Here is a 20,417-nt window from a genome sequence, read left to right on the forward strand (position 1 = left end):
GAGAGCGGTGAACATTTTCCAACAATACTCTCAATAGAGAGGTTAACACCAGTCAATAAAACTCGCAATAGAGAGGTTAATACCAGTCAGTAAAACTCGCAAAATATTCGTTTTTGTAATTTGCGATAGGGAGGACAATATTGCTCCATACCACTTGCAATTGAGAGGTCAGCAACTGGTCAATAATCTATATATATAAAATTGATTTTCTGTCTGTGTGTGTGCGTATGTTCTCTATAAAAATCTACAATTTTAGATCGATCGTCACCAAATTTTGCGTATATACCAAATGGGACCCGACTTGAACGATAGGCTACTTTAAAATGTTGTCAAAGCAGGGCAAATGCCCCAAACGGGCAAAAAACTGTCGGGCAGCAATGGTTTTTGGGCCTCAACAATCACTTTCCGAACATTTACTTTGGTTACCGTGGTTCCCTAGCAATGCGTTTCAGACGTGTTTATGCCTTTACAATGGTTTGTCACTTCTTTAATGCTGCCAGTTATGTATAATAGTTTATGCCTTTATAATGGTTTGAAACATTTTCAATACTCTCAGTAATGAGGCTTTTTGAATAGATGTCATAATCATCACTAGCTTCACTTTGAGGGTCAGGAAAAGGGTGATCCTCGTAAAAATCAGTGTTATAATTGCCGATCCTACTGTATAAATGCTGAAATTTGGTGGGGTTTTCTGTCACATCAATAATTTTAAAAATTGTATTGAATTCTCGATTTTTGAAATATTGAGTTCGCTTAGAGATAGATATACGAAGCCCAGGAGATTAAATATGAAGTAATTAGCCGAACCTACTTTTGAGTTGGACATTCATTCCCATTCCCGCACATTGATTCCAACTTTTTATATTTATATCTTCTCAAGCATGAAAATTAATGTCTCCGTATTGTCTTTTGATATTCAACTGCATAAATCCATGTAGGTTAGGATATTTTAAAATTAATTATGGGCCCGTAAAAAGTACATCGAAAAAATTCCACAGCTTTAATTAAGCATTTTTGGAAGCTGAAACAGGCAGAGATGGATAACTTGAAGTTCAGGGGGAGGGAATCGAAATACCTAGCGCCCATCAAAAAAAAAAAAAAAAAAATGGGGGGGGGGGGACTATTCATTTCCACGTTTCTTTAAATCTAGATTTGTTTTATTTCATGAGTCGCGCAGGAAGTCGCCATATTGGATAACTTTAGACACGGTTTGCATGTCCCTCAAAGAAAGAGGGAGATATCACGTGTTCCTAACAGCCTCATTGAAGAAAACCCGGGCAACGCCGGGTATTATAGCTAGTACTTACAATAAAGAAGTTAGCGCTGATCAATATTACTCACAAAAGAAAAGTCAGCAATGGGTCGGGTCAACAATACTCCCTAGCATGGAGGTTAACATTGATTGATATCATTCACAATAGAAACGTAAATATTACTACGCCAATAGAGACGTAGATCACTCGCAGTAGAGAAGTCAAAATTAGTTGGTATGATGTGAAATAGGAAGGTCAATATTGTTTGATATGATATGAAATAGAAAGTTCAACATTGGTTGATATGATCTGCAATAGAAAGATCAACATTGGTTGAGACAATGTGAAATATGAAAGTCAATATTGTTTGAGACAATGTGAAATATAAAAGTCAATATTGTTTGAGACAATGTGAAATAGAAAGGCCACTATTGTTTAATATCATGTGAAATAGAAAGTTCAACATTGGTTGACACGATGTTAAATAGGCTGTGAAATTCATAGGCTATATGCTTACGTAAATCAATGTTACTCTCAACGCGCATAAGATCTTAAATAAAATCTATTGAATGAATTTGAACTTGTTCACAGCTACCCATCACATGTGAGAACAGCAGGCTTTTGACAAAAAAAAAAAATGTTTTTTAGCATGCTACTCTGTATGGTTTATGTGTATGTTGAGAAATATTGCCTCACTAAATATTGTCCTTCAACTCACTTTAGATAACTCGCGTTGCAAATACGGAGAAAATACAAATTTTTATCACTGGAAATAATGCCAACTCGCCAAATCGTAGTTAAACATTGAGTTATGAAAATTACCTGCGTCAACATTTTTGATGAAAATACTCGAATACATGATGTTTAAAAACCGGGACATTGTTGCAAAAAAAAAAAGGCGGGAGCGTTCTTTATTTACTACTACTACACCATACATGCACCTCGTCCATATTCCTCTGCGGAACTTCTAACGAATTGGTACATGTTCGAATGTGCGTGTCCGTGTTGTGAAACTAATATGAAGCTTTTTCTGTGTAATGCTTGTTATATTGCTGCCATCTGCCTCCTATTTTTTGAACTATGAGTGAAGTGTAATGATTGAAGATTTTACTGTTGTAGCCCTGTTGCTCTCCGTGGCGAGGCTCTTTATGTACAGAGTTACAACAGCCAGTCCGACCCTAATCGACTAAACCCCTCCCCCACCCACTTCATTTTCTTACACGGTCTATTGTCACCTCTCCCCCCCCCCCCAACCCATCTACTTATCAGAACTTCATCACACAATCAGTTATTCTACAGAATGGGTTTTGAGGAAAAAAAAAACGTTTACTTTTTGTGTGATGGTTTCCTTTCCCTCACAAACTTTCACTATTACGTCGCTATAGAAGTTTCACTTCAAAAAAAAAAAAAAAATTCTTAGACTATATACATTGTTGCAGTTGAATATGAGTAGATAATGCAGAGACGTAAATTTTCACTTTCATGCTTTATGAAATAAATGTAAATAAAAAATTTAAATAGATTATCTAAATGTATTAAATGTGTGTATATCTCTAAATGAAAAGTAGATCCACTTTGCTATTTTATACTTAAAATTTTTTCGTCTTCTTATCTCTAACTGAATTCAAGAGTTCGAAATTTAAGAATTTGCTTCAATTTTTTATAATTGTTGACGTGGCGGGATACCTCACTAAATTCCCGCATTTACATAGTGAAATCGGAATTTTTAACATTGATTTCTACGGGGATCATCATTTGCTTGTCCTTCAAAATGGTGCTCATGACGATTATGCCAAAATCTTCGTAGTTTCTAACTTGTATTGTTATCTTGGCGTAAAAATTAGTCTTGTAGTTTCTAATCGGTGCTGTTATCGACGACTGAAACTTAGTCTTATAGTTTCTAACATGGAGTTGTAATGGAGTAGTAGTAGTCACTAGTAATTCTATGGATTCTAATCGATGTTGTTATCGTGGTATGAAATATAGTCTCATAGTTTCTTTTTAATGCCGCTATCTTAACGTGAAAACTAGCCTCGAGGTTTCATTTTGCCGGGAAAACTAGTCCCGTAGAATTTCTTATTGATGTTATTATCTTGGCGTGAAACCTAGTCCAATAGTTTCTAACTGATATTGTTACCTTGGCATGAAAATTAATCTCGCCGATTCTAATTGGTATTATTATCTTCGCACGAAAATTAGTCTCACAGAATTTCTAGTTGATATTGTTACCTTGGCGGGAAAACAAGACTCATGGTTTCGACTTGGCGTGAGACTACTCTCATAGTCATCAAATGGTATTGTTCTCTTGGCGGGAAAACTAGTTTCATAGAGATCACATGAATTGGCATTGTTATTTGAGGGTGAAAGTATTCTCGTACTTTCTGATTGATATCGTTACCATAGGCATAGGCGCATATATGGTTTTTCCGCCTGTGGGCTACACGAATTTCGCCACCCTTCTCCCATTCTAGTCAAATTTTCTTGACTACTTTTTCCTCGAATTTGCCACCCGTTTTTGGCCTTCTCCTCACTCCTGTGAGTAAACCTGTGTGATTCATTCTTCCGATCACTCCCATGGTCACACTCTCCAAGTCCCTCTTTTGATCACTCACATACGCTTGCATATTGTTTTGGTCACTCACATGCTTGCACACTGCTTTTGCCACTTGCACGCACTCTAGGTCACTATTTTGGTCGCTGACCGAAATGGTTCCTTCCTTTGCTTCCTTTGCCTTCCTTTGGGTCACTCTGTTGATTATTTGCTCGTTTACACACACCGTAGGTCATTCTTTTGGTCATTCATGTGCTTTCACCCTCTCTAGATCATGGTCCCTTGCTCTGTATATCACTCTTTTGGTCATTCACAAGATTGCTCACGCTCCAAGTCGTTCTTTTGCTCACTCACGTGCTATGCAAACTCTGTAGGCAACTCTTTTGGTCACACAATAACCTAGTCCCTTGCTGTCTGGGCAGAGACGGATTTATTGAGATTTATACAAATTTTGCCGCACATCTGAATTTGCCGCCCTGGGCTATAGCCCGCTAAAAGACCCCCCCCCCCCTTGTAAACACGCCACTGATCATAGGGTGAAAACGAAAATCTCATAGTTTCTAATTCCCATTGTCATCTTGTTCCTTAACTTGTCTCATTGGTTTCTATCGATATTGATCTGATCGCTATTCATCTTAGAGTGAAAATCAGCCTCTTAAGAGTATCTAATTAATATTTTTACCTTGGCGTGAAAACTAGCCTCATAATTTCTAATCATTATCATTATTCTTGGCACGAAAACTTGCCTCGTAGTTTCTAATCCGTATTGTTATCTTGGCGTGGAAATAACTCTCGTAGTCTCTAATCGATGTCGTTATCTTGGCGTGAAAACTAGGAGTGCGAGTGAAACTTATAGAGGGCCTTTAGGCGTGGTGTGACACCACCAGGATGTGTCAAATTTTCGTATCTTGGCGAGCGAGAGAAGAAAATTAGATAAACATCGGAGAGAAAAAAAACAAACCTACTATAATCGAGAGGAAAATTTTCGGCCTCAGGGGGTATGTTGGGAATAATACGAGGATGTGGCCGAACAAAAATGTCGTCTCGGTGACATTCTGTGGTCTCTCTCTCTTCTTTTCTCAACAGAATACCGGTTTCGAACTTATAACTTGTATTATTATTTTTATTCCACCCGTAAAACGTGTCACCAGTGACACGAGGAAGTGCCCTAGTTTTTAAATTCCGAACGCGTTTCCATCCATTTTTCTCTTTCCCGGCTGCACCAATTTTTTCCAGGCACCAGCCATGATAACAGGGGCGGCTATCCTCCCCGACCCCTTCACTCCTGTCTTAACACAAATTTTCCAGCAGGTCTCACTTAAATTAACCTTTCAGTCCCAATGTTTCTACAAAACGTATACTATAGGGTTCGAGTCCCGATATGGGTCGTAAGGATCGGTCTTTTTCTTTCTTTTTTTTTTTAAAGAGCTAGGTCACGGTATAAACAGCCCTCGAGGCACAAAAATCGAGATGAAATGGATGATATCGAGAGCCTACGCCGCCGCCATCTTGTTTCTTCGAATAATGAAAAACTCTTGCATAAAGTAGCCTAAGGCAAAAAAAACTGAGAGAGAAAATTCTCAATATTTGTGGGGTGCGCCAACACAGAAAATTAAAGGGTTCCACGGTTATTGTTGAATAATTGATGAGATTCGTATACGAGTCCATCATTAAGCCTTTCGTTGATCTGCTGTGTGTCATTAGCCACCATTAATAACGCGATGTGCATGCGCTCTAGCGGGTACCCGTTATGCGTCCATGATTCATGATTGTAACTTAGAATTTGTATAAGGTGCCGCAAATATTTTATCGTCTCTACACACATGTAATATAAATGATAAATTATGGTCATCGGCCATCTACGGCCGCGTGATTTTCGTGTAATGCAAGTTTCTTTGGCTAACGTTAATTTTTTTTTATGTCAAGGCCTTGGTTTTCAACATTTCTGAACCCAAGGACCAGTAAAATGTCTGAAACAATTCGACGGGCCAAATATGTCCCATAATACGGGAGAGTACATTCCTGTATTTATGTTTATTCTTTCTTTTTGTTCATACGTCCCGTTTTTTCCGAGATTCTTATTTGAATTCGTAACCTATATATATAAAATTGATTTTCTCTCCCTCCCTCTCTCTCTCTCTCTGTGTATTCTCTACACCATACTTTCCCAACCTTTCTTTGTCCCATCGTCCCCTTCTTCAGAAATTTTTTCTAACATCGCCCCCCAACGCAATCTAACCCATAGAATCCTATGTTATACCCGTAGCTTCTACCGCCCCTCCCCCTGGAACATTCCGTCGCCTCCCCAGGGAGCGTTAAAGCCCACGTTGGGAATCACTGCTCTACACCAATCTACAATTTTAGATCTATCGTCATCAAATTTTGTATATATACAGAATAGGACCCGATTTAAACGATAAGCTACTTTAAAAGTTCGTCAGAGCTGGGCAAAAAACAATGGTTCCTGGGCCTCAACAATCACACTTTCGGAATGATTAGTTTGGTTACCGTGGTTCTCTAGCAATGCGTTCCAGACATGCATATGCCTTTACAATGGGGGTTGCCACTTCCTTAATGATGCCAGTATATATATGTATAATGATTTATGCCTTTATAATGGTTTGTCTATTTTTCAATCCTCCGAGTAATTGAAGAAAACCCGTGCCGCGCCGGGTATTATAGCTAGTATTTGCTAAAATTGTGAACAGAGATAATCGGCATCCCGATATTTAAGACGGCAATTTCCTCGATGCGATATGATGAACCTAAGTAGGAGTATGAATATGTAATTTTTATTTGGCACTTATGGATATTACTCACATCAATATAACAGTCATTGAATAATTTTTCATTCAAAATTAAATTATCAACTTTGCCTGCGGACCATTGATTGAGAAACGCTGGTGTAAACGTATGCAAGGGGAAAAAAGCATTTTGAACGCGATTTTCTCAGATTGCATTTAGAGGAATATTTTTTTTCGATATTTTATATCATTTTGGAAGAGCAGATTAATCGATTGGCATGGGCGGAGATACGGAGGCAGGGCATGGAGAGGCAATGTCATGGCCTCACAAGAGCGGGACTGACAGGGCTCTAGCCCTGGGGGGACCGGGACAATTCTCATTTTTTGTTGCTTTTTTCACGCTATAATTTAACAATAGAAGGGCCCGTGAAAAGTCCGACTGAGGGCCTACAAAAGATCCCAGCCTAGGGCCCTACTCCAGGATGTGGCAGCCATGAACAATGCCCCCTCAACCAATGATGGAACCGACTTATCTAATGTATAAGGTGTTGCTGCCAAAGCCCGTGATTAGCCAATTCGCGACGGGGCCGGCCACTTCTCAAACTGCCTGTAATTTCGTTAAATATTTACCCGGCCAGTTCGTTAAGTTGCGGGTGATCCCTGGCCAGAGTCATGACATGATTCCACAAAAGACATGATTCGGGATCATCATCAATATATTGGCTAAAACTCTTGGCCAATTTGCGAAGTGGCAGGTCCCTTCCTGAATCGGCCGCACTTCGGGCTTTGGCAGCAACATATACAAGGTGGTAGCTATCGACCGCCCAATAATTAGATTCCTTGCGAGAAACTAATATGGAAAAGCATTTTTCGTTTTTGGATCGGACTAATATCAAGTGAGTTATAACGATCTGAAATTTTGTCACGTGTTATTTTTCTAACAGTCAGTTGTGTGCCAAACACCGAACGAAAGTACATTTCTCCGCCAGCAGCGGGTTATCACTTCTTGAAAATTAACTGAAATATTCCATCCCGTTAGAAGCCAAGATTCGCCTTCTTCCTTCACCATTGGCACTTTTTCTCCATGTAGTGTGATATTATAACCTTGTTATTACGTGTAGCTTAAGCCGGGTTTTCCTACGAGTCGAATTTCTGCGCCGTGTGGAAAATTCTAATTGGTTAAAAGCCTGAAATTCAAGTTTTTGTGACCAATCAGCGTTTTCGCGCTGCAAATGCTATAGAAACCTGCTCCTAGGAAAACCCGGTTTTACGTGTAGCTTACGTGCAATTACGTGTTGACCATGTGCGGAGATACGGAGGGCATGGGGGCCAAGCATCAGAGGTGAAGTCGACTGGTCTAACGTGTGTGTGTGTGTGTGTATATATGAATTGACATCATTATCATCGTGCCCCCCAGTAATAACGACCGTGCTCACCAGACTTTCATCACCGCCTATGGCCGTGACGCACACTTTGAGAAACACTGTTTTGGGGGAAGCCACGAACAAATTATGGCAAAGCCAAGGGAGCCTCAATTAACAAAGGTCCGAGATACACTAATCTAACTTGTTCCTCTGATGTATGTGATTACTTTTCCGAGTAATTTTCTTATGTCAGACCTCACTAATACGAATACCTCTTTTTCCATCCACAGTGTGCAGCGCCAAGTCCGTCGTCAAGAGGCAGATTGAAGGACAAAACGACGCGGAGCTGTGCAAGGAAAGGCCTCCGACCGAATACTTCCGTCTGACGGCCGACGACGACTGCAGGGACGTCGTGAGGTGTTCCGTCCAAGGCCTACTGGCCCTTCGTTGCCCGTCTGGCCTTGCCTTCGACATCGAGAAGCAGACGTGCGACTGGAAGAACAACGTCAAGAACTGCGAACAGCTCGAGAGTGAGTAGCTACAGGTATTTCATTCCGGCTGGTCATCGGCAAGGCCGAATCGCCAATAAAATCGCGTGGGAACGGGTTCGTGCAGCTCGCGATCTTGGAAAAAGAAACACAACCTCGGGAATTACCTTATTTCCGGAAATTATCAGAAATCGGTCGAAGGAGTGAGTTCTTGAAGATGGGTCCTTGATTAGCGTGTGATAGCCAAAGCACGAAGATATGCGGTCCCCAAGGTCTATCCAATGGCCGTAACAGTAATGATGTTTCCAGATTTTAAGAGGTATTCAAGAAAGTTTCATTGAATTAATCATCGATCGACCCGTCACTGGAATTATATGTGGAGTTGTGACGCGTCAGTGAAGCAGTATGTGACCGCTTTGTACGTTACCGAGAAGCTGGCATTGCTGGCAGTTTTGTGACTATTTGTGCGAAGCAATATTACGACGCTGCTGTAGTAGCAATATTACGACGCTGCTGTAGTAGCAATATTACGACGCTGCTGTAGTAGCAATATTACGACCCTGTAATACGTCACCGAGGAAAAGGCAGTGTTCGTGATATTGCAGCTTATAAATGAAGCAATGTAACCAACGAAAGCCAACCAATTAATACGTCCCCGAGACACGCGAGGTTTTGTGGATTGTCCGTGAAACAATACCCTGCGCGGCCCTGTTAATAGGTCCCCGAGAAACGCCGACGGTGCTCCAGTCTTTGTGACTTGTCAGTGAAACAACATCATGTCTTGTAATACGTCACGAGAAACTAAAATTTAGAATTTCTTGGAAACGTATTACTGGACGTATTGACGATCCGATCAAATTTAATGTGATTGTGATCGAGGCTTTGTATCTTGCCAACGAAACAATATTGCAACCCTGCGTCACTGCCTGCGTTATCTGTTTTGTGACTTGTCAGTAAAATAATATTATGATCCTGTAATACGTCATAGAGGGAACTGATATATGACGTCAATTAAACCATATCATGACCCTGTCAATACGTCACCGAGAAACTGATGGTGCTCACGGTTTTCTAACTTGTCAGGGGAACAATATTACGACCCTATAATACGTCACCGAGGTAATGAAATTGCGGTGAAGCATAGACCATATAATGCGTCATTAAAGAAACTGACATTGCTCGTGGATTTGCTACCTATCATTGAAACATCATAGCGACCCTGCAATACATCATCAAGAGAATGACATCGCAAGCGATCTTGTGACACTGTCAATACGTCACCGAGAAACTGACGGTGCTCGAAGTTTTCTAATTTGTCAGGGAGACATTATGAGGCCGGTCGTCCGACTGGAAGTGACTGGAAGCATAACAAGTCGCGTGTATGCGCAAGACTACTATAGCGGTTATGCGCATACATGCTATTTGTTTTCGCTCCTAGTAGGTTAAAGTGAACGATTGGCCTTATATGACCCTGTAACATGTCATCATTGAAGGCAGTGCCGTCCTAACGCATGGGCTCACCCAGGCACGGCCAGGGACCTCAGAAAAACGAGAAGTAGTTGAATTGTTTGAAAATTTTCCAGGTAGGGCTTCGTAAAAATCACTTGGCCCGGGGGTCCATGATGATCTTAAACGGCCAAGACTGAAGAACCGGAACATTGAAATTCAATGTTCAATGTAATGCGTCACCGACAGAATGCAATTGCGGTGAAGCTACGATGTAATACGTCACGGAGGAACTGACGTTGCTCGCGGTCCTTTGACTTAGAAAAGCGATATCGCGACTCTTTTAATACGTCACAGAAATACTGATATTTCTCGCGGTTTTTTGATTTGCCAATGAAATATCATGCGGTTCAGAGATGTGTCAATGGCGCGTACTAAAATGAATTTAGGTCACGTGAATGACAAGTCAGCAGTGAAACAATAATACTGTATACGCAAATTTTTGAGAAATCTCAACATGGTGGTCTCGTGACACGATGCCGATGCAATAACGTAAACGGCACTTACAAAACGGCAATGAAGCGGAATCGGGGGATTCGTGACACAGATGAACAACATGCGGTTTCGTGACACCTTCGGTGAGATATTAGGGAAGAGTAAAGCGTCCGTGAACAAACACGCGATCGTTAATGTTAAGAAACATGTGACGTGTCACACATGGCCTCACAAAGAACGAGAAGTCGGTAATAAAGTAGTGGCAACACATGCATGTCCCCACGAAATCATTTATTATATCGATTGTTAAATTATTTCAATATAATCTTCAGCTATATACGAACGTATATACGTCCGAACCTCTCGTTAAGATGAATATTGACATCAAATCGTTGTTTCGTCAGTTATAGGGAGAAAACCTCTCTATAACGAATACGCTTGGGACCGAAATTCTTGTCCGTTGACGGGGAGTGTCCGTTAATAGATAGTGAAATACATTGTGAAGCCCGTTGACCTAATAGAAAAAGTGTCCGGGAGGATGTCCGCTAACTAGGAGTGTACGTTCGTTATGGGAGGTTCTACTGTAATATGAAATATTCGATTGTAACGAAATCTTTTTCGTGTTTTATTGACTTCGTCTTAATGAGATTCATTCACCTGTATTTCACTCGAGAAGACACTGGTCACAAGTGGCAGCACAATTTTAATAGATGATATTTTTTTTGAAGGCACGCTTTACTGACCATATTTCATTGGAAAATATGCGGGGCAATAGAGTCTTAAACACGGGACCGTCAAATATCGAAAAAAAAGGCTGCTAAAAATTTTAAAATCTTAATTGTAACCTGAAATTGTGAAATGATATGTTTAGTTTTTTGTTGTAAGTGGCAAGATGATATTATAATAGAATTTTTTTCTCTCTGTCTGAATTTTTTGAATAGAGCCAAGATTGGCGACGCCACTCCTGGCCACGGATGAACCTTTGTGTGAGAGCGGCAAGCTGGCTTGCGGCAACGGCGACTGCGTTGAGCGCGAACTTTTCTGCAATGGGCTACCCGATTGCAGCGACGGCTCAGACGAGAACGCTTGCAGTAAGTAGTGTTGTCGTCGTCACCAATATGAACGATGTTTTGTCATGATTTAATTTCGCAAGCTTCATCATTTCATACAGTGATATTGATTTTCTAAATTATAATCCCCCATTGAATGTGTTGATTGTCAGTAGTGCAATCCCGTGGACTTTATCGATTGTCAGAAATGCAATCCCGTGCAATTTATCAATTATAAGAAGTGCAATCCCGTGCAATTTATCAATTATAAGAAGTGCAATCCTTCAAAAGACTTTATCGACTGTTAGGAATGCAATCCCGTATACTTTACCGATTGTCGGAAATGCAATCCCGTAGACTTTATCGATTGTCAAGAATGCAATTCTGTAGACTTAATCGAGATTGTCAGAGGTGCAATCCTTTAAACTTTATTGATTGAAAAGTGCAATCCCGTAGAATTCATCGATTGAGAGACGTGCAATCCCATAGACTTTATCGATTGCCAAGAATGCAATCCTGTAGAGTTTATCGATTGGCAAAAGTGCAATTTTTTTAGACTATTGATTGTAGGAGTGCAATAAAGTAGAGTTCATCGATTGCCAAGAATTAAATCCTGTAGAATTTATCGATTGCCAAGAATTAAATCCTGTAGAATTTATCGATTGTCAAAAGTGCAATCCCGTAGACTTTATCGACTGTTAGAAATGCAATCCCGTATACTTTACCGATTGTCAGAGGTGCGATCCTTTAGACCATAGTCTCCCAAACTTTTTGTTCCATCGCCCCCTTCATCAGAAATTTTTTCCTCTCATCGCCCCCCAACTCAAGTAAACCCATAGGATCCAATATTAAATCAGTAGGTTCTATCGCCCCCTTGGACCATTCCATCACCCACCAGGGGGCGATATTGCCCACTTTGGGAAACACTGCTTTAGACTTTATTGATTGTAAGAGTGCAATCCCATAGAGTTCATCGATTGACAGAAGTGCAATCCCATAGACTTTATCGATTGTCAGAAGTGAAGTCACGTGGACATTCCCGATTTTAAAGAATGCAATCCCGTACAATTTATCGATTGTAAGGAGTACAGTCCTTTAAAGGACTTTATCGATTGTAAGGAGTGCAGTCCTTTAAAGGACTTTATCGATTGTAAGGAGTGCAGTTATTTAGAGGACTTTATCGATTGTCAAAAGTGCAATCCTGTAGGCTTTATCGACTGTTAGGAATGCAATCCCATAGACTTATCGATTGTCAGAGGTGTGATCATTTAGACTTTATCGATTGTAAGAGGTGCAATCCGTTAGACTTTATTACTTGTTGGATTGCAATCCCGTAGAGTTCATCGACTGACAGAAGCGCAATCCCATAGGCTTTATCGATTGCTAAGAACGCAATCCCGTAGAGTTTATCGATTGTCAGAAGTGCAATCCCGCAGAGTTTATCGATTGTCAAAAGTGCAATCCTGTAGGCTTTATCGACTGTTAGGAATGCAATCCCATAGACTTATCGATTGTCAGAGGTGTGATCATTTAGACTTTATCGATTGTAAGAGGTGCAATCCGTTAGACTTTATTACTTGTTGGATTGCAATCCCGTAGAGTTTATCGATTGTCAAAAGTGCAATCCCGTGTACTTTATCGATTGTCAGAAGTGAAATCCTTTAGATTTTATTGATTGTAATAGTGCAATCCCGTAGAGTTCGCCGAATGTCGGAGAATTGCAATCTTTTAGACTTTATTTATTGTCAAAAGTGCAATCCCGTAGCGTGTATTGAATAACGCAAAGTTTACAAGATTTGAATATTTATTTTGTTTTCTTCCAGCTGTCGACAAAGATCCCAACAGGGCTCCCCCGTGTGACCAGTCCCAGTGCCAGCTCCCAGACTGCTTCTGTTCCCCGGACGGGACGCAGATCCCGGGAAAGCTCGAGACGAACACCGTCCCACAGATGGTGACCATCACTTTCGACGACGCCGTCAACAACAACAACATCATCGTTTACGAGAGGATCTTCAAGGAAGGCAGGAACAACCCGAACGGATGCTCCGCCAAGGGAACCTTCTTCGTCTCGCACAAGTACACCAACTACTCGGCCGTCCAGGAGCTGCACAGGAAAGGGCACGAGATCGCCGCCCACTCCATCACGTACGTATTCTCTGTCGTCGCTTGTTCTACACCCCTTTTTCCATTCACCGACGAGCCTAAATGAGCGACTGGAACTTCTCAAATTTAATAAATTACTGCAACGCCGACAGCGGCTTACAGAAGGCCTGATTTTTCCAGATATTTCAGATATCAGCTCTTAAGGTCAACCGGACCTTACATTGATAGAAGAAGCCAATCACTATGGATTATAGAATTTAGAATCCAGTGATTGGTCACAATGAGTCTCAACGGCAGAGAGGCGTGTTTGCAGTGTTGGGGCTTAACGGGCTATAGCAAAAGGCGGCAAATTCGAGGAAGATTGGTTAAGAAAATTAGTAAAATGGGAGAAGGCAGTGCCATCTTAACATATGGGATCACCAGGCAGAGCCCGGAAGTCCTCTAGAAAAGGGGGGGGGGCCTCAGAGAAAAGTGAACTGATTGAAATTCTCTACAATTTGTCAGCTAGGGTCTCAGAAACATCACTTGGCCGAGGGCCTATGATGCTCTTAAGACGGCCCTGGGAGAAGAGCGGCAAAATTGTAGCCACAGTCGGTAGCATCATGAATCTGCCTACGCCTCGGTCAATGAGTGACCAAACGAATGACCTAGAATTTTACCAGCATGCAAAACGAAAAAAAAGAGTGACCTACAGAGCAAAGAACCAGGTCAGTGAGTGAGTGAATAAATGAGTAGCAAAAACAGTGTGCAAGCACTTGAGTGACCAAATCAGTACTCGCTCCTGGATAGGGGGTCAAAGAAAATGTGCTGAAATGATATGGGGTCATTCAAGTATTACGTCAGTATCGGTGGGGGGGGGGGGGGTTTCGGATGTTCTGACTTTTGATGACAAGGGGGGGGAGGAGGAGTTTGAAGGTTGCTTACGTCATCAACAACCCCTTTTTGAAGATATGAAATATTCGAAGCTGCTGACGAAATTTTTCTGACGGGGGGGGGGGGGGGGGGGCAGTGTTTTGCTGACAGGGGGGGTTGAAAATCTGCTTACGTAATACTTGAATGGCCCCTATGTACACAAGAAGCTAGGTCAGTGGGCAATATCACTCCCCAGGGGGCGATGGAATGTCAAAGGGCGGTAGAAGCTACGGTTATAACATAAGATCCTATGGATGAGCTTGCGTTAGGACAGTGATTCCCAACGTGAGCGTTAACGTCGTCTTGGGAGGGGATGGAAAGTTCCAGGGGGGCGGTAGAAGCTACGAGTACAACATAGGATCCAATGGGTTAGATTGCGTTGGGGGCGATGGGAGAAAAATGTTGGGAAACTGCGAGTTAGGAGGAGGGCTGAAAGTACTAGGAAATTCTAGTCAAGTTAATCGTGTTCGAACTCCACCGTCGCCATAGTGGTGGTGTTCGGCTGAAGTTGGTTGTACAATGCGTTAAAATTTCAGCAGAGGAATATGGACGAGGTGCTTGTGTAATTTAGTAGTAGGAAAGTTATGACATGCCATGTGTTCGACCTCCCCCCATATGTAGAGCCTACTATGAATTACATATGTGTACATTTTCTCATTCTCAGGCATCGCAATAACGAGAAGTACTGGACCGAGGCCAGCCTAGACGCTTGGGCCAAAGAGATGGCCGGAGTCAGGCTAATCATCGAAAGGTTCGCCAACATCACCGACAACTCGATCGTCGGAGTCAGGGCACCTTACCTCAGGGTCGGCGGCAACAGCCAGTTCTCCATGATGGAGGAGCAAGCCTTCCTCTACGACTCGACCCTGACGGCACCGCTGAGCAACCCTCCCCTGTGGCCCTACACCCTGTACTTCAGGATGCCGCACAAGTGCCACGGCAACGGCCAGAACTGCCCGACCAGGTCGCACGCCGTGTGGGAGATGGTCATGAACGAGCTGGACAGAAGGGACGACCCGAACTTCGACGAGGAGCTCGCCGGTTGCGCCATGGTGGACAGTTGCAGCAACATCATCTCCGGGGAACAGTTCTACAACTTCCTCAACCACAACCTCGACAGGCACTACAAGACCAACAGAGCACCCCTTGGCCTGTACTTCCACGCCGGGTGGCTCAGGCTAAACCAGGACTACCTGGACGCGCTCGTCCAGTGGATGGACGAGGTCCTGTCCAAGAACGACATCTACTTCGTCACCATGACGCAGGTGCTCCAGTGGATGCAGTCGCCGACGGAGCTCTCGGCCATCAGGTAAATAATCATTAAAAGCACCACCCTTACATGAGCTCATACATATCCTCGGGGCCAATTGTGGCCCTCGGAGTCATCTGATGTGGCCCGTGACATCAAACTTAAATTTGTGAAAATTAACCAAGTGACACATTCTCCCGTTTCACTTAATTGGACCGCGGCGCATTTTCAGATGTCTCAAGTCACACATAGTGCAGTTCCACATTATTCAGGTGGCTTATGCCACATTCTCAGATCACTTAAATGACCCGCAGCATTCTTACAGGTCACAGCGGTACGGTTCCAGATATCACTTAATTAAATCACCGCCCCACTTTCCTAAAGTGGGGAGGGGGCATCCTTGTCCTCCAATCAAGGGTGCTCACCCTTTTTGGAGAGTGCTAGTGACTTGATTGGTTTGAAAATGTGTCGCGGGGCCAACTTGAGTGATTTGGAAATGTGCCGCGGGCTGCTTAAATGAACTGAAACTATGCCGCGGCAACACCTTCTGTAGCAGATCTGCTATACAAGGTATTGTGGCCGCGGTCACTTAAGTGATCTAAGTCATCTGTAAATTCATCGAGGGCTACTTAAGTGATTTGGAACTTTGCCGCGGGAGACTTAGGTGGGTACAGAAATGTGTCGTGAACCATTCAATTGAAGTCGAAATGTGCCACGGGCGGCCACTTAAGTGATCTGGAGAAGAGCGGCGGACCACTTAATTGAAGAGGAAAATGTGCCACAGGTCACTCTGTAAATGTTTTGCGGGTAACTTAAGTGATCTGCAAAAATGTCACGAGATACTCAAGCGATCTTTGTGTCCCCGTGGACCACTTGATTGAAGTGGGAATGTGACGCGGCCACTTAAGTGATCTTCAAAAGCATCCTAGGTCACTTAAAGAGATCTGTAAATGCACCCCAGGTCACTTGAGCGACCTGCAAATGTGCCGCGGGAAGCAAGTGACGTGGAACTGCGCCAAGGGTCACTTGAGTGATCCGCAAATGGGCTGCGGGTCATTTTAAAAAGATTTGGGAAATGCGCCGCTTAGTTCATTTTTACAAAATCAGGTTTAAGGTGTCGCGGGCCCGTGAGCATGTATATTCAGCATGCAAATGTGTTTAACATGAAAAAAAATCTGATTCCCCCATTACTTTTTCACCCTCGCAGAGACTTCGCGCCCTGGAAGGAAAAGTGTGACGTCAAGGGCCAGCCCTACTGCTCGCTGCCGAACGCCTGCCCGCTGACCACCAGAGAACTGCCCGGAGAGACCATCCGCCTGCACACCTGCTTGGAGTGCCCCCAGAACTACCCATGGATCGAGGACCCGACCGGAGATTACTTCGCCTTCAAGAAGAAGAAATAAGACATGGATATCGAAAAATATGAGAATTAATTAATCTGTTTTTCTTTTTATATCCATATCTTTGTTTTTCTCATTTAGAACTTCATTTAGCGAATGAACTGTGATCATTTTTTTTGTTTTATTCCTTTTTTTTTGGGGGGGGGGCGAAGAAAAAATGTCATCCATAGTCTTTGTGGGGGGGGGGGCGGGGGAGGGAGGAAAACAACCTTGCGGAGGGGACCGACCGCCTCATGATTACTGATTGTCCAAGAAGCATTCCAGTCACCATATATTTTGCGTTATTATCAATACAATTTGAATAGTCCGATATACACCGTATGTACAGATAGTTCCCGGACTGTATAAGTGCAGTTCTAATGCCCGGGGAGGGGGGGGGGGGAAGAGAGCTCGTGGAAAAGGCCATCAGCACTGGGTCGTTGCCGATACCCAGCTTCCCAGCAATCCATCTAGTAGCCAAATGCACACACACTCGCCCGTGGCTCCATGCCACAGCAGGTACGCCCTGGTCAGCGGTAGGCTCCGTTTCATGGGCTCCTGTGTAGTGTTATTATATGAAAAAAAAAATTACGAATTGTTTCGATCTTCGGTAGCCTTCGAGACTTACCCTTTTGTGTGTGTGTGTGTGTGGGGGGGGGGGGGGGTTCATGTACACAATCGCCTTCGTACGATCCTGGTGAAATGACTGAGAATCACTCGGAAGTAGCGTTATCTTAACGCATGGGCCAACTCTAGACCTCAAGTGCATGGGCTCATAATTATGAGATATCTATTGTGATGTTCGAGCCCGGTTGGACACTCGTCTGTTCATCATAAGTTTGACCCTGGGCAAATACCAATATTTGCCCCCTCCCCTTTTTTGTTTGCTCTGAGGAGGAGGTGTTTGCAGGGAGAGTGGACATGGGCTTGTGCAGGTAATTTTTTGGGGGGGGGGGTGCGGACATGTGCTCCGTTTGCCTATGCGAGAAACATGCACTGTCTATGATGCTCTCGAACGGACACTACTTGGATGTAAAAACTTCCTTGGGTTCCGTCCCTTCTGGAGAAACCCCTCTGTGAAGTGTTGATACTTCTTAAAAATTGCTAATACAGTCGAGGCTACCTACAGTCCATAGGCTGCCTTCACGAGCTCATTTAGGTTTCAAAATTTCACCATTCTGAAACAAAATTTGATGGCAGCCATCATATTTAGCGCCGTCTTTGTTTAGAAAAGGGTACCACAAATACGGTCCGGAAGGTTTTTTTTCCTCGTAAAAACGGTGTGCATAGACTCGTGCATCAAGATGAAAAAGGTGTTATACCACTGTTGAATCTACGCCAATACAGCCACATTTCAGTGATGCAATACATGTGTAAAAATGCAAAACACACACACATACCTGTACTTCGACACTTATGTTAATGTTATTGTATAACATCAATGGACCAAAATACCAACCACAACAGTCGTAAAATTACCAAACACGTATTGTGTTCTGTGATCGATGCCCGACGGAAAAATTTTTGGGCACCATTGTATATCCATTTTTACATGGATCCACACACTCACAGCGAGCGTTTGTATGCTGCCAAAATTCTATGTAACTTATGGTTTCCCATATGTACATACACAAAGAAGGGGAAAAATACGGATGTTACATAATTTACATACAGTGAAACCAATAAAAAATACTCTTCAAAATGACAATTTGGCTCAATTTTTTTGTTTTGTTTGTGTTCTTGCAAAGATTATCATCATTATACAAAGTACAATCGCCTGGACACTAAAAGGAAGATGAATTTGGGAAATACACATTCTTCTGTGGGGAATTTAACCACTAACCTCTCAGAGCACTTGCCCAGACAGTGGAGAGGTTGGTGGTTCGATTTCCCCCAGATGAATGTGAATTTTCTTTCCCAAATTCATTGTCCCTTTGGTGTCTAGGTATTTGTATTTTGTACAATTAGCGGAGAGGTTCATAATTTAATTATCATCATACTGTAATTACGGCAACAATTTGTGGTCGCCAAAAATTTATGGGCCCTCACTACCACAAGTACCATGATGTTACAGTAATAGGTTCCCCAAAATTTTTGGGAAAATTTGGGAACTTGGTAAATTTTGATGACGGCTAGAATTTTTTCTATCCAAAAGCAAATGAAATTGCCTGTCATCAAGAATGGCAGGGCCCAATCACCGCATGGGGTGAGTCTGACATTTGCCCAGGTTCTCATAATTTCAGGAGGGGGGGGGGGCGCCCTTCCAAAATTTGAACAATACATATTCACTGACAAACCAGAGACACGGTTCACCAGCTTTCAAAATATCAAAATTTCATTTCTGGAAATTAAGTAGCCAATTGTTGCTAATACCACCACAAAAAAATTGCCAATCATTGCCAAAAACCATGGCAAAGGCAAGTAAAATTGTCAATTATAGCTAATATCATTGAAAAAGTGTGAATTGTGGGAAAATGAAGCTAGTGAAGAGTAAGCTTTGGTGGGGGGCATGCAAAATCATAAAAAGATTTGCAGTCATAGAATTCCGAGCCCTACTGATTAGAAACAAACTTTTAGCTTATTCCAGTACTTTATAGTTTAGAAAAGGATGGATGCACCAAAAAATTACCATATTAGTGAAAACAATTTCTAATCATATTTAATATCCATATACTTCCAATTACATGAACGATGAATAAACACATGCTTCCGAATCAAAACAACTGAAAACACATGTACATACATTTGTACACACACAATATATATATATATTTCTTGAACACTGCAACAGCTTTAGGAATGTTTAAAAAACAGTTTGATACATGGGGAGAGAAGAAGTTGCATAAGGAATTCCACTGTGTTAAATTTTCGTCCTAATTACTTGAACCAACACGAACAACAACATCCACCAATCAAAAAACAATCTTATAAATCTCGACTAGATGAAAACGAAAAAAAATTTCTTGGCTAAACATTTGATACAGTTCAACATAAAAGCGACTATTCAGATGAAGTCAACAAAGCGCTTCTTTTTTGGAAAATTTCTTAACTTTTGGCAGTGATCGCTGTCGGTTGCTTTGCTTCCTTTTCAAGTTGCTTACCCAAATATTCCCTGCACGACAAAATAGAAGAAAACATTTATATCGCCACAAACAACTGAAGGGTCAAGGGAAAAAACGGTTTCTGTCCACAAAAGAAAAATAAATAAATAAAATAATATTTTTGCAGTTTTGTATAGCTCAGAATTGTCTTTTTTGACCATGTAAAATACCAGAAACAAAAAATGTTTCCAGTCTGTCCCGCTCCCTCATGCTGTATTTTTCTTCCTTTATTACAGCAGACTGAAAACATTTTTTCTTCTGGTGTTTTACGTGGTCGAAAAAG

At 42.1% G+C, this 20,417-nt stretch overlaps 2 protein-coding genes across 4 annotated transcripts in view; one reads left to right on the forward strand and one right to left on the reverse strand.

Moving 5' to 3' along the window:
* LOC149080846 (chitin deacetylase 1-like) overlaps positions 1-18,741 on the forward strand; it is a 35,247-nt gene extending 16,506 nt beyond the window's left edge. Inside the window, exons 2-6 of the mRNA XM_089237513.1 lie at positions 8,203-8,442; positions 11,283-11,432; positions 13,214-13,535; positions 15,070-15,714; positions 16,862-18,741. Coding sequence (XP_089093639.1) covers positions 8,203-8,442; positions 11,283-11,432; positions 13,214-13,535; positions 15,070-15,714; positions 16,862-17,057 — 1,553 coding nt within the window. The 3' untranslated portion in view covers positions 17,058-18,741. The remainder of the gene's footprint in view (positions 1-8,202; positions 8,443-11,282; positions 11,433-13,213; positions 13,536-15,069; positions 15,715-16,861) is intronic.
* A 929-nt stretch (positions 18,742-19,670) lies between these two features.
* Positions 19,671-20,417, reverse strand: part of VhaSFD (V-type proton ATPase subunit VhaSFD) — a 33,349-nt gene continuing 32,602 nt past the window's right edge. For all 3 annotated transcript variants that reach the window (XR_016193395.1, XR_016193394.1, XM_089237514.1), the window contains one exon: positions 19,671-20,145. Coding sequence is in view for 1 of the 3 variants with exons in the window: in XM_089237514.1 (XP_089093640.1) it covers positions 20,079-20,145 (67 nt within the window). In the remaining 2 variants the exon portion in view is untranslated. The remainder of the gene's footprint in view (positions 20,146-20,417) is intronic.

The sequence above is a fragment of the Pholcus phalangioides genome, unplaced genomic scaffold (assembly GCF_987345545.1).
Source record: "Pholcus phalangioides strain wild (caught in Gottingen) unplaced genomic scaffold, Ppha-v1.0 ptg000010l_1, whole genome shotgun sequence".
NCBI lineage: Eukaryota > Metazoa > Arthropoda > Arachnida > Araneae > Pholcidae > Pholcus > Pholcus phalangioides.